The sequence below is a fragment of the Palaemon carinicauda genome, chromosome 7 (assembly GCF_036898095.1).
Source record: "Palaemon carinicauda isolate YSFRI2023 chromosome 7, ASM3689809v2, whole genome shotgun sequence".
Taxonomy (NCBI): domain Eukaryota; kingdom Metazoa; phylum Arthropoda; class Malacostraca; order Decapoda; family Palaemonidae; genus Palaemon; species Palaemon carinicauda.
The window spans coordinates 9,779,138-9,794,137 of NC_090731.1; the positions used below are offsets into that span (position 1 = coordinate 9,779,138).

The following is a 15,000-nucleotide window of genomic DNA, read 5'->3' on the forward strand; positions in this document are numbered from 1 at the left end:
GTAATTATAGTTATCCTCAATTCGGCTGAAGTCCTTCAAAAACCACTTTTAAAAACCAATTTATTCCAATTTATAGGTATTGGCTTTTTATTATTATTATTATTATTATTATTATTATTATTATTATTATTATTATTATTATTATTAGCCGAGCTACTACCTATGTAGAAAAAGCAGGGTGCTATAAGGCTAAGGCCTTCAACAGGGGAAAATAGCCTAGCGAGGAAAGGAAATAAACTACAAGAGAAGTAATGAATAATTAAGATAACATATTCTAAGAACAGTAACAACATTAAACTAGATCTTTCATAAATACACGATATAGATAGACTCATGTCAGCCTTTTCAACATAAAAACATTTTTGCAAGTCCGAACTTATGAAGTACAGATTGTTTGGTAGAAATTTTACTTACATTTGCCATTAATTTAAGCTAACTTTGGTATTCAAAAAAGCAAATCTTATCTTTGCAAGGAGGCTTTGTCCACGATTTCTGTCAGACTTGAGCAGTTAAAATGAATTTACATAAATGAGGATGATGAATGTTTCATTTTTAAGGTTTAGGTTCAAATGAAAGGGAAAAGTAACTTTGGCATCTTAAGGCAAAATGAGGAACCTATATTCATAATAGTTGTCCTGTCTACACACCTACATTGAAGCTCTATGCAACTGGTCTCCTTTGACCAGTTGCACAGCAGTTGCAAGGATTATCAGTATTCAACTAGCGTCGGTAATTATATTTGATTTTCTGTGAGAAATTTATACGAAATAAACCGACCATCTACTAAATTCAGGCTTTTATTACTTATGGAAGAACTAAAGGAAATATCAAAACAGACGTAAACGGTTGATACCTTTATTCTTATTGAAGTACATTGCTGGTGTACACAACATAATTATATCTAAGCATTACCACATATTACACACACGAAACTATTCTCTTATGTACAGTGTACAATATATGCCTAGATGCGCGGGTCACGATGTATTGCAAGGGGATGTTCTACTCTCTCTCTCTCTCTCTCTCTCTCTCTCTCTCTCTCTCTCTCTCTCTCTCTCTCTCTCTCTCTCTCTCATTGGATTTTTTTATATAATGTTACATAAGAAAATGTTTGGTAGATTGTAAAGGCATGACTATTTTTAATACATACACACGACAATCATAACACTTGATAAAATAGTAGATTCCCTCAATTTGCGTATCTAAGCAAAATGCGAGTTTGAAGAAGTAGGAAAGGATAATAAGGATAATAATAAAGATTTTTAAAGGAGACTATTGCATCTCCCCTGCATTGCTAACGTGAACCTCACCCTTCTGAGGCGTTAATGTGAAATTGACTAGTTTTTTTACCACATGACGAAGCTATATTGCAATTATTCTTTTATTTTCAGTTTCTTCCCACTGGAATACCTTGTTAGAATCTCGGGTTATTTAGTCAAAGGAAGAAATATGTAAAAGATCAGTTTTTATTAAGTGATACCAAATATTTGGGAGGACCGTAGAGATGATGGCTTAAGTAGCCACTAAATAACAAATAGGTGTTAAACACTCTACATTCCTACTCTTCTTTCATATTTTTATTAATAAAAAATCAATTACTATTTTGATAATGTGATGAAAAAATGTTTTATCCTCAACATTATAACGTACGAATAATGTGATGATAGAAATGTTTTTATCCTAAACATTATAACGTAAATACATTCTCATACGAGTAATGTGATGATGAAAATATTTTTATCCTCAACATTATAACGTAAATACATTCTCATACGAATAATGTGATGATAAAAATATTATTATCCTCAACATTATAACGTAAATACATTCTCATACAAAATACTATATAAACGGAATATTATTAATCTTTAGAGATTCAAGAATGTTGATATTAGCGTACTATGATGGATTTAGAATAACTCAATTCCATAAAAAGAAAAAGAAAACTTTACGTTATATTACGAGATTAAAAATAATTCAATAACGAGATCATCCGAATTAAAAAAGAAATAAAAAATGTGATGTTATAATAAGATTTAAAATCAGTCGAATTATCCCGAGATCATATCCGGATGTTAATGAAATCTAAAACAGATTCAGTTCATATTTAAAGAATTTTAATCCCGCAAGGACTTTCAGTCTTGGGAAGAAGGCGAATTTCATCCTTAATAGCTCCTGCCACGCGCGGACCTTTACTCTCCTTTAAAGACTAACAAAGATATAAGACTTTTACAAACGACACCACCTTAATCTCTGTGAAGTCTACACATACTCCATAAAAAGGCTTTAATCTGCTAAGACAGTGGGGGCATAAGTAGACTCACATAAGGACCTTTAATCGCAAGATATGTTTCACAATAACTTTTTACACTTTTTTTAAAAGGGAAATACAGCGATTATGTACAAGCTAGAAGGGCAACACAAAATGTAAAAGGATTCGTTTTTTCATTTTTTTTCTGTACAATAGACCCAGCAATAAATTTATTATTTGTTGACTGCGTTTTTTAAATTTGATTTTGCTTTAGGTAGTTTTTTTTTCCCTAAAGTCAGTTTCACTTATTGTTTTATAGATTCTGTTTTGCTTTTGACTACTACTGCTTTTGTCTGCAAATTTTTCTTCAAAATTCTGTTTAATTTATTAATCTTACTGAGACCTTCCGTATAAATTAGAAGCTATGACATCCCCAGAGACTTATTAAGCGGGGTTTACACGGTCGAACGGTTCGTCGAACCCGGTTGTCGAACCTGCTTATCAAATGGTTCGAAGATGTGGAGTCAGCCACAAACTCATAAGGTTTATGGACAATGAAGCCTCGCCCACAAAAGTCAGGCGAGAACAGACAGACTTCGAAACGTTCGACGAACGTGTTCGACAACCAAATACCCCGTTCACACTTCGAACATCAATTCAAACACTTGTCTGTCGAACTGCGTTCGACGAACCATTCGACCTGTAAACCCGCTTTTAGTCTAATGCATTTCAAGTTTTAAATTTCTTTTCTCTTAATCAACCATCACCACGAAACACTGCTCACAGTTAGGCCTAAGCTGATTTATCCATTCGTGCAAGACATACTTTCAACGCATTTTCTGACCTGTAATTAAATTGTATGATAGATCCTGTATGGGATTCGTAATGCAAGCATGTAGACATATTACATCATTTGCATTGCGTATAACATTTTCCCTTTTGCATTTCGAATTGAGTTTGCGTTATTGTATGTCAGTCACTTTTGATGTAAAGATAATCTCTCTCTCTCTCTCTCTCTCTCTCTCTCTCTCTCTCTCTCTCTCTCTCTCTCTCTATATATATATATATATATATATATATGTATATATATATATATATATATATATATATATATATATATACACACACACACACACATATATATATATATATATATATATATATATATATATATATATATATATATATATATACATATACGTGTGTGTGTGAGTGTGTCTGTCGATACATGTATATACGTATATTTTAGAGTATTTGTTTCAAATACGTGTCTGTTAGGCGATCGAGTAAAAACTTATAATAAAATCGTCGCGATCATACTTCTATTCATAATATTGCACATGCAAACAGCGTTTTTAAATATTACATTTTATTTTTATCGAATCAAAACAGACTATCTTTTCACCGAGAAGTTTATGCCAGAAACACATACGCGGAACTGAAATATATACTTTTCGATCCACTGAAGTGTTTACAATAAGTTCATGTGAAAGAAATGTCTATTATACTTCAAAGTAAGGGTTATTATGGCCTTGTTGGTAACGTCTCTGCCTGACGATCGCCAGCCCGGGGTTCGAGTCCCCCTCAAACTTGTTAGTTCCTTTAGTGTCTGCAACCTCACCTTCTTTTGAGCTAAAGATGGGGGTTTTGGGGGAGCCTATAGATCTACTTGCTGAGTCATTAGCAGCCATTGTCTGGCCCTTCCTGGTCCTAGATTGGGTGGAGAGGGGGCTTGGGCGCTGATCGTATGATATATGGTCAGTCTCTGGGGCATTGTCCTGCTTGCTTGGGCAACGTCAGTGTCCCTTGCCTATGCCATTCATGAGTGGCCTTTAAACCTTTAACGTCTCTTATGACCATAATTCAATAGACCTTGGCTAAGACTTTGTGTATATTTGTTTTTCTTTAACGCAGTGGAACGAATCGTTCGGAAGATAAATCAAGAGAAGTCAGCTTTATCATCCGGGAAATGACCAAAACAAACCGCTACATTAGGTCTTTGTGATTATATTCTTCCGACATAGATGGCTATCATCGTTCTTACATACCTGCGCACAAACATACTGTACATTCGCTTCCAACTACGTCTCTTCTACCTTCCAACTCTAAAGCAAACAAGCAGCACAAACATACATTCCCTTCCACCTCTGTCTCTTCTACCTTCCAACTCTAAAGCAAACAAGCAGCACAAACATACATTCCCTTCCACCTCTGTCTCTTCTACCTTCCAACTCTAAAGCAAACAAGCAGCACAAACATACATTCCCTTCCACCTCTGTCTCTTCTACCTTCCAACTCTAAAGCAAACAAGCAGCACAAACATACATTCCCTTCCGCCTCTGTCTCTTCTACCTTCCAACTCTAAAGCAAAGAAGCAGCACAAACATACATTCCCTTCCACCTCTGTCTCTTCTACCTTCCAACTCTAAAGCAAAGAAGCAGCACAAACATACATTCCCTTCCACCTCTGTCTCTTCTACCTTCCAACTCTAAAGCAAAGAAGCAGCACAAACATACATTCCCTTCCACCTCTGTCTCTTCTACCTTCCAACTCTAAAGCAAACAAGCAGCACAAACATACTGTACATTCCCTTCCACCTCCATCTCTTCTACCTTCAAGCTCTATCTCTTCTACCTTCCAACTCTAAAGCAAACAAGCAGCACAAACATACATTCCCTTCCACCTCTGTCTCTTCTACCTTCCAACTCTAAAGCAAAGAAGCAGCACAAACATACATTCCCTTCCACCTCTGTCTCTTCTACCTTCCAACTCTAAAGCAAACAAGCAGCACAAACATACTGTACATTCCCTTCCACCTCCATCTCTTCTACCTTCAAGCTCTATCTCTTCTACCTTCAAGCTCTAGAGTAAGCAAACAGCACGAACATACATTTCCTTCCACCTCTGTCTCTTCTACCTTCCAGCTCTAGAGCAAACAAATAGCACACACATACATTCGCAGATGAAACAAACCAACAAACATACAAACAAATACAAACTTTTCTCCCAACAGACGTGTTGTAACTCGACTTTATTTGGTCGGAATATATATGTCTCCAGACTACGAATTATTCCATGCCGTGTCCATCCCTTTATAAACGGCTTCTCTCCCACCTCCGTCTCTTCAGCCTTCCAGCTATAGGGCAAACAAACAGTATAAACAGTTCCGCCTGTAAAGCCAATCTTCTTAAATCTTCTCTGAATGCATCATGGGAGTTCTAAGCTCTTGTAAGTCCAGGAGCCTGTGTGTGTGTGTACGTGCGTGCGGCGTTGGGGGACGTCGTGTAGCGCAAATAACAGGGATGAAGACGATGTTTAGGATAATTATATGTCGAGTGCAAATGCTTCACTCCATTTGTCAAGGGTTTTGGTCCACGAAACATTCTGGATTAATAAAGAGAAAGATATATATGTTCGTACTTTCATTCCCGGATGACGTCAGGAGCTCTGAATTATTGTAGTCTAAATTATGGTATCCATTGGCACTTTGCGCAGGTCAGAGACTTATTAGAGTATGTAATCTCCTATCAAAAGCTTTTCTGATTTATTTTACTTTTGATATTTTAGATGCTGACATACAATTTATTTTATTAGAGTATGTAATCTCTTATTAAAAGTTTTCTAGCTTATTCTATCTTTGATATTTTAGATGCTGACATAAAATTTATTTTATTAGAGTATGTAATCTCTTATTAAAAGTTTTCTAGCTTATTCTATCTTTGATATTTCAGATGCTGACATAAAATTTATTTTATTAGAGTATGTAATCTCCTATCAAAAGCTTTTCTGGCTTATTCTGTCTTTGATATTTTAGATGCTGACATAAAATTTATTTTATTAGAGTATGTAATCTCTTATTAAAAGTTTTCTAGCTTATTCTATCTTTGATATTTTAGATGCTGACATAAAATTTATTTTATTAGAGTATGTAATCTCCTATCAAAAGCTTTTCTGGCTTATTCTATCTTTGATATTTTAGATGCTGACATAAAATTTATTTTAAGAATAACCATCAATGGTTGATTGTTTCTTAATCTCAACGGACAACATAGGTATACGAATTTCTTATCAGTAGTATATCAAGGAGTTATACATATCAACCAGTTCGTCTGGACGGCTCAAAAATTTTGAATTTCGGAATTCTTCCACGGGGAGATTTATTTTCATTCTGCACTGTTAAATATCATTGTTTCTTTATTAAAAAGAAAAAAAAAATATCTGTCGTGTTTCTGCGGTCTTGCAAATTTTTCGAATTTGTTTCGCTATGTGACCTATACTTTAAAAAGGCACATTTTTATGGGATGATTCAAAATACTCAAAAGGCTTTTGTGGTCTATTGATAGGTCAGTTCTTATCTATAAGTCTTTTTATAGATCCCATCTATATGTTAACATTTATAATTTCATCGTCTCTGTATCAGATCTTACATATAGAATTTTGATGCAGGTTGATAATGCGCTGAACTCAGAATTTTTATCTTAAGAAATATATTTTGGGGGGGCTTGTTCTTCTAGTAATAATAAGAGTATATGCTATTAAGTTTTCCAGTTGCTTAGAATATATTTCTTTAAATCTAAAGTGATGGTGAACTGGATTGTTTTTAGCACGGAAGTTATAATGTTCACCTTAGAGTTATCCATAATTTATTGGTCAGTAGTCATCTTACAAAGTCTAATGTCTTTCGCGTCTACTTGAGAGAAGTGTTTGATTTTGTTCCCTAATTTAGAACTAGATCAATCAGTGTCACCTTTCATTCCCTTAGTTCACTCTGCTTCCATTCAACTAAAGTTTTACCTAAATCGTCTCATTTGCTGATTCTTTGCCGGGTCTATTATATCATATAAATCCTTCCTATCTTATGATGCAAACCTTCATTCTCCTTTTCATCTCCTTACCTCGTTCCTTTATATTATTTTATATTATAATTTTTTCGCTATTCTAAGGGGTAGCAGCAACGCTTCACAACGGTGCAAACATTATTTTATCGACCTTTCCCAGGTCAGTGATCTTTCGACGCGGTCTCAGTTTTGCAGAAATGTAGGTCTTTCCAGGTCTCGCAGGTCTTGCAGTCGACGAAGCAACACCACTTGAACTTGCATTCGCATTTTGTGGTGATGAGCCTCCGCCGGGTGTCGTAGCCTCTGCCGCAACATAGGGTTTCGCAGCTGTCTGATCCTGACGAGGTGAGGTTACACTGGCGCCCTCCGGTGCCTGTGAAGCCTATAGGTTGGTGAAGAAGAAGAAGAAGGTATTATCAACTCAATTGTTTTTTTGTATGATCATGAAGAAGAAGAAGAAGAAGAAGAAGAAGAAGGTTTTATCAACCATATTGTTTTGTTTGTATGGTATGCAAAAGGAAGAAGGTATTATCAACCCAATTGTTTTGTTTGTATGGTATGAAAAAGGAAGTGGAAGTTATCATCAATCCAATTGTTTTCTTGGTATGACCATGAAAAAGGAAGAAGAAGATGGTATTAACAACCCAATTGTTTTATTTGTATGATCATGAAAAAGGAAGAAGGAGAAGAAGGTATTATTAACCATATTGCTTTGTTTTTACGATCATGAGAATGGAAGAAGAAGGTATTATCATGAATTAATCATGAGGATTTATAGCTTATACCTGTAAAAATCAACAGGACTAAAAAGTATCTTTTTCTATTTTCTACCTCGAGTGAAGATCTATTTTCAAAGTTATTAATGATATCATTGGAAAATTATGAATATTATTCATAATTATTAAAAACAAGAATTAAGTAAAATGAAAATAATCCTGCATTACCTGAGGCCATGCTAAGATTACCACATTACCTGAGGCCAATGAAAACAATCCTATGTTACCTGACGTCATGCTTTAATTCCTACATTATCTGAAGCAATTATAACAATGCTACGTTACCCGTGGCTGTGCTAAGATTACTACATTACCTTAGTTCAATGAAAATAGTCCTACATTATCGGAGGCCATGCTAACACTCCCCAAGTACTGAGGCCATGAAAGCAATCCGACCTTAGCCAATGCCATTCTAAAACTTCAACATTATCTAAGGCCAAAAAAAGGAACAATACCACAGTACTTTAGGCCATACTAGATTGCCACAATACCTGAGGTTAATTAAAACAATCCTATATTACCTGAAGCCATGCTAAGATTTCCACATTATTATCATTATTACTAGCTAAGCTACAACCCTAGTTTGAAAAGCAAGATACTATAAGACCAAGGACTCCAACAAGGAAAATAGCCCAGTGAGGACAGGAAATAAGGAAACAGAATAGTGTACCAGAGGCAATGTAAACAATCTAAAAAAACCTGAGGTTATGTTAAGGTTACCACTCTAATTGATGACAATGAGAATAATCCAACTTAACCGGAAGATAGTAAAAAAAATCTATCATAACTTAAAGATAAGCCAAGACTTCCACTATATTTGAAGCCATGCTAAATGTCCCATAATACCTTAGACCATTGTAAACCATTGCATATCGCCCTAGGACATGGTAACATAACCACATTACCCGAGGACAACCCGAGGACAGGGTAACATAACCACATTACCCGAGGACATGGTGACATAACCACATTATCCGAGGACATAGTAACATAACCACATTACCCGAGGACAACCCGAGGACAGGGTAACATAACCACATTACCCGAGGACATGGTGACATAATCACATTATCCGAGGACATAGTAACATAACCACATTACCCGAGGACAACCCGAGGACAGGGTAACATAACCACATTACCCGAGGACATGGTGACATAACCACATTACCGGAGGACAACCCGAGAACAGGTGACATAACCACATTACCCGAGGACATGGTAACATAACCACATTACCCGAGGACAACCCGAGAACAGGTGACATAACCACATTACCCGAGGACATGGTAACATAACCACATTATCCAAGGACAACCCGAGGACAGGTGACATAACCACATTACCCGAGGACATGGTAACATAACCACATTACCCGAGGACAACCCGAGAACAGGTGACATAACCACATTACCCGAGGACATGGTAACATAACCACATTATCCAAGGACAACCCGAGGACAGGTGACATAACCACATTACCCGAGGACATGGTGACATAACCACATTACCCGAGGACATGGTAACATAACCACATTATCCAAGGACAACCCGAGGACAGGTGACATAACCACATTACCCGAGGACATGGTAACATAACCACATTACCCGAGGACATGGTGACATAACCACATTACCGGAGGACATGGTAATATAACCACATTACCCGAGGATATGGTAACATAACCACATTACCCGAGGACAACCCGAGAACAGGTGACATAACCACATTACCCGAGGACATGGTAACATAACCACATTATCCAAGGACAACCCGAGGACATGGTGACATAACCACATTACCCGAGGACATGGTGACATAACCACATTACCCGAGGACATGGTAACATAACCACATTATCCAAGGACAACCCGAGGACAGGGTAACATAACCACATTACCCGAGGACATGGTGACATAACCACATTACCGGAGGACATGGTAATATAACCACATTACCCGAGGATATGGTAACATAACCACATTACCCGAGGACAACCCGAGAACAGGTGACATAACCACATTACCCGAGGACATGGTAACATAACCACATTATCCAAGGACAACCCGAGGACATGGTGACATAACCACATTACCCGAGGACATGGTGACATAACCACATTACCCGAGGACATGGTAACATAACCACATTATCCAAGGACAACCCGAGGACAGGTGACATAACCACATTACCCGAGGACATGGTGACATAACCACATTACCCGAGGACATGGTGACATAACCACATTACCCGAGGACATGGTGACATAACCACATTACCGGAGGACATGGTAATATAACCACATTACCCGAGGACATGGTAACATAACCACATTACCCGAGGACAACCCGAGAACAGGTGACATAACCACATTACCCGAGGACATGGTAACATAACCACATTATCCAAGGACAACCCGAGGACAGGTGACATAACCACATTACCCGAGGACATGGTGACATAACCACATTACCCGAGGACATGGTGACATAACCACATTACCCAAGGACAATCCGAAGACATGGTAACAACCACATTACCCGAGAACATGGTAACATAACTACATTTCCCGAAGACATGTTAATATAACCACATTACCCGAGGACAATCCGAGGAAATGGTAGCATAACCACATAACCCGAGGCTAAGATGAGTTGCCCAAATTCCTATTCCTACCAAGGCAACTAACGAGAGCGATTGCTTACCAGAGGCGACATCGGCGTCACAGTAATCAGGAGATTGCTCCAGGTAGACGAGGTCCTTCTTGCGAGGGGGTCGGTGCTCCCCTCGGGCAGGGAATATGCCCTCTCCTTTGGGACTGACGCTGACTTCTATCGCCTTGTCATACTTCGATTTGAGCCAGCGCGCCGTCGCTCCGAAGGAGGCCATCGTCTGCCAGCAGGTCCTGACCGTGCACGCCCCCGAGACGCCGTGGCACTTGCATTCGAGGCGCATTTGTTTTCGGACGCCCTAGGTAAAGGTTATTAGTTTCGAGGGGGAAGTAGGATGTTAGAATGTTGGCTTCAGTTAGTTTACGTTGTAAAATATTCATTAAAGTAAAATCATGATTTTGATTATTAAAAAATATTGTAAGAATTTTAATAATGATAATGATTTTAATAATGATAGTTTTAATAATTTCAAAAATTATATTTTCAATAATTTTAATAATAATCATAATTTTAACAGTTTTATTAATAGTATTTATTCTAATTTTTTTTTATAATAATCTTAATTTCAATCATTTCAATTATAATAATTTCAATAATAATAACAATGATAATAATGTTAATAATTTTTATCTTAATTCTAATAGTAATTGTAAGTTTCATTAAGTGAAGTCAGCCATTGTGATTTAGAGAACAGGGTCATGATAACAACAAATAGACTATACGGAAATTAGCTTAAAGATGAATGATAATAAATTGATATCACGATTTAACAGTATCAATAATCTTTTATTCATATGGATGCACATGCTCACACAAACACACACACACACATAAACTCAATATATACTTTCATGTATCTTTTTTTCTCTCTTGTAAGTCTTCTCTACCGAATCTCAGATGATATTTTTGGTGAGGGTTAAAACCCTCATGCTCATATGATACTCATTACAACGGAGTTACAAATAGGTATATAATTCACAGGTTAGGCCAACAGTCACAGGCCCAAGTTTCTAGCGTATACCTTGTCCCTATCATAAAGCCCTTGTACCCTCTGGCTCATTTTAATCCATGTATGTATACATATGTATACACAAATTATCTATACTGTGAATATATATATATATATATATATATATATATATATATATATATATATATATACTCATACATATATAACTATATATTTATAAATACATGTATATATAATATATATGTGTTTATGTGCGCGTTTGGGTGTATGTTCCTTAAAGGTAAGCAACAAATATTTTCGTACTGGAACTATTATATATATATATATATATATATATATATATATATATATATATGTATATATATGTATATATATTATATATATAGTATATATAGATATAGATGTATATATACAATATATATATATTATATGTATATATATATACAGAATATCTATCTATCTATCTATATATATATATATATATATATATATATATATATATAGATGTATATACAATATATATATATATATATATATATATAGAGAGAGAGAGAGAGAGAGAGAGAGAGAGAGAGAGAGAGAGAGAGATACAATATATATATATATATATATATATATATATATATATATATATATATAAATAAATGTACATACATACATACATACATACACACATACACATTTGCTCAACTGTCTGCCAGCAAACCTACATATATAGCATAAGTGCAAATGTATGTACAGATGTTGTGCTCCTGATCGCCCAGGATGATTTTATAATGTACAAAAAATACATACCGTACAATTTACTACCACTATTAATACACCGTTTCATTCATAATTACAATGTAATGAAAAATGACTCTCCAACTTCACATCAATGGGAAAAATGAAAGGAAAAAATGAGTTCGTAAAATCAATACGGAAAAATATAATAAGAATACCAGCTAGAACGATATAAACAAAGTCTGCTTTTGCTGAGTGCATTGCTTGGCATTGGTGGGTATTGTTATGTTCTTTTTTTTTTTTCTTAGCCATTATTAATTTCCGCATCTTGTTTATGAGGTTATATGCTTGGAATTATCGACGTTAGACTCGTTTCGCAGTGGCGTTTCAAGGACAGCCACTTTTTACTTAATAGGTTCAAAGGAATCTTTTAAAGTTGCACAATGAGTATTCGGTTGTTACTGCTCGTTTACCCCTTGGTTTCTGACTTACTTTATAAGGTTTAATTAATTACTTAGATGGTTCTATAGATTTGTGCGGATTTGGATTTCTTCGTTTTATTTTCATTGAATGTTGAATGTTGTTGACATCGCAAAAGAAGTCATAGTAGCCCTATTCTTCTTGTACAGTATATTCCGAATACAAGCATACTCAAACATATAAGCATTTACTGTGTATGCATATGTATATTTGCATGTATGTGTATAAATACTTATGAGTGAGCAATATTGAACATGAAGTTTAAACCTGACTTTTCAAATAATTTTAAAATGATAGTACTTAAGTTGGGATCAAGTTTATGTATTAATGCATATGTGTATTTGCATGTATGTGTATAAATACATATGAGTAAGCAATATTGAACATGAAGTTTAAACCTGACTTCTCAAATCAGTTTAAAATGATAGTAATAAAGTTGGAATCAAGTTGATGTATTGTATTGTTTGTGTGTGTTATTTTCAATTTACTATTTTCCTTATTTTATTCCAATATATTTAAATTAATTTTCTTAAACGTTTAACACGTTCATCGCCTATAGAATTCGTTTTATTATGTTTTCCTCTTCCTCTCAATTACCTTACGCCCGGCTCGGTTATTATGGAGGTTCATGAGGGCGCGGGCGTCCCTCTGTCTCCGCTCGCGGGCGTCGATGAACTTCCTGGCGAAGGCGGTGCCGTAGCGTATGTTGTCGGAACAGCCGCCCCACGAGAACTGGCCCGCTCTGTCTCGGTGGTCACCCTTCGAGAAAGACGAGAAAAGGAAAATTACTAAAACACCTCATTTCTAATGTAATTCATATTCATAACACCTAGACAGAATAACAGCTTTAAAGGTTTAAAGGCCGTTCATGAATGGCAGAGGCAAGGGACAGTGACATTGCCTTGGTTAGCAGGACAATGCCATAGAGACTGACCATATATACACTTGATCCATTCAAGCTAGTACCAGGGAAGGCCAGGCAATGGCTGCTGATGATGTAGCAGGTAGACCTATAGGCTCCTCCAAACCACCCATCCTTATCCTACAAGATTGGTAAGCTTGCAGACACTACAAGAAACTATCGAGTTTGAGCGGGACTCATCAGGCAAGGACGTTTTCATTAAGCCACCACAACCACTAAAAGTTTCATTAATTCCGGTTCACCTCACGGGAAGCTAAAGATATGTCTGACAATGCTGAACCACTGTAGCGGGTAACGCTGTGTTCTGCAAAGGAGAAACTTGACAACGCTGTCTGTAAAAAAAGTTGCTGAGCTTGTAAACATGATTAAAAGCATTTTTGATAATTCTACAAAGATGCTGTATATGAAGATATTATTATTTGCTGAACAGAAATTCATAATATTGATAAAACAAGCTTTTGATCACGTGTGTAAAACTCAGCTACTTTGTTTTACAGGCAGCGTTGCCAACAGTTTCACTTTTGCTATACACAGCTATGTATAGCTAACTGTGAGACGTCACCTTAACTTTCAGTGAAGTGTACCAGAATTAATGAAGCTAACTGTACGCTGTCATATTTTGAATGTGGGTAAACACACTGAGGCAATCATCTAATTATCATTTGTACTTAAATACTCTCAAATACACACATATGTGGCCCACAGTTAAAACATTTAAAAACGGAACACCCTTACATAAGCGTCTACTGTCTGTATAATCTGAATTAAGAAACACTGAAACTCAAACTAGAAACTTGAAATTTGAAACTAGTAGTGGTAAAGGAATATGGGAAAGCAAATTGTTAAGTCAAAGGATTAGCAAACTCAAATTCTCTCTATTGTATTTTGAAAATGAGAAGTTACTTAAATAGAGATATTTTTCTGTGTGAGTAACCAGTAAACCCATTCGAAGAAATATTTTTTTTTTTTTATTTTGAATTTCATATCCCATGATATTATGGTATTTTCTTAATTTTACAAAGCATATGTGAATGGGTACTCTAACAGTTAAGGAAGAGGAAACTATAGGCATACGGATCTTGATTTTCAATTTCAATCTAAGACATACACTGTTTAAAAAAAAAAGAACTTAGTTTTCATCGGGAATTCTTAGCGTATTTCAGTAAAATACAGGCGACCGTAATTTCTACCCTACTTTGTTATTATCTTTTACGGGTTGGTGACCGTAATATCCCTCCTTTATGTCAATATATGCCTTTTTCAAACGGCAAATGCCCGGCAACATTTATTCCAGGATTTTTGCCGTTTCTACGGCAAATTTTTAATATGACAGCTTAAATACAAAGTAAATGAAATTATATACTAAA

At 35.8% G+C, this 15,000-nt stretch overlaps 1 protein-coding gene across 1 annotated transcript in view; it reads right to left on the reverse strand.

The window, feature by feature from the left end:
* Nucleotides 1-3,461: 3,461 nt before the first annotated feature.
* The window catches only part of LOC137643460 (protein Wnt-2b-like), a 14,508-nt gene continuing 2,969 nt past the window's right edge, over nucleotides 3,462-15,000 (reverse strand). The window contains exons 3-5 of the mRNA XM_068376236.1: nucleotides 13,309-13,470; nucleotides 10,572-10,836; nucleotides 3,462-7,472 (exon numbers count right to left, since the gene is read on the reverse strand). Of these exons, the coding sequence (XP_068232337.1) occupies nucleotides 7,252-7,472; nucleotides 10,572-10,836; nucleotides 13,309-13,470 (648 nt within the window). The 3' untranslated portion in view covers nucleotides 3,462-7,251. The remainder of the gene's footprint in view (nucleotides 7,473-10,571; nucleotides 10,837-13,308; nucleotides 13,471-15,000) is intronic.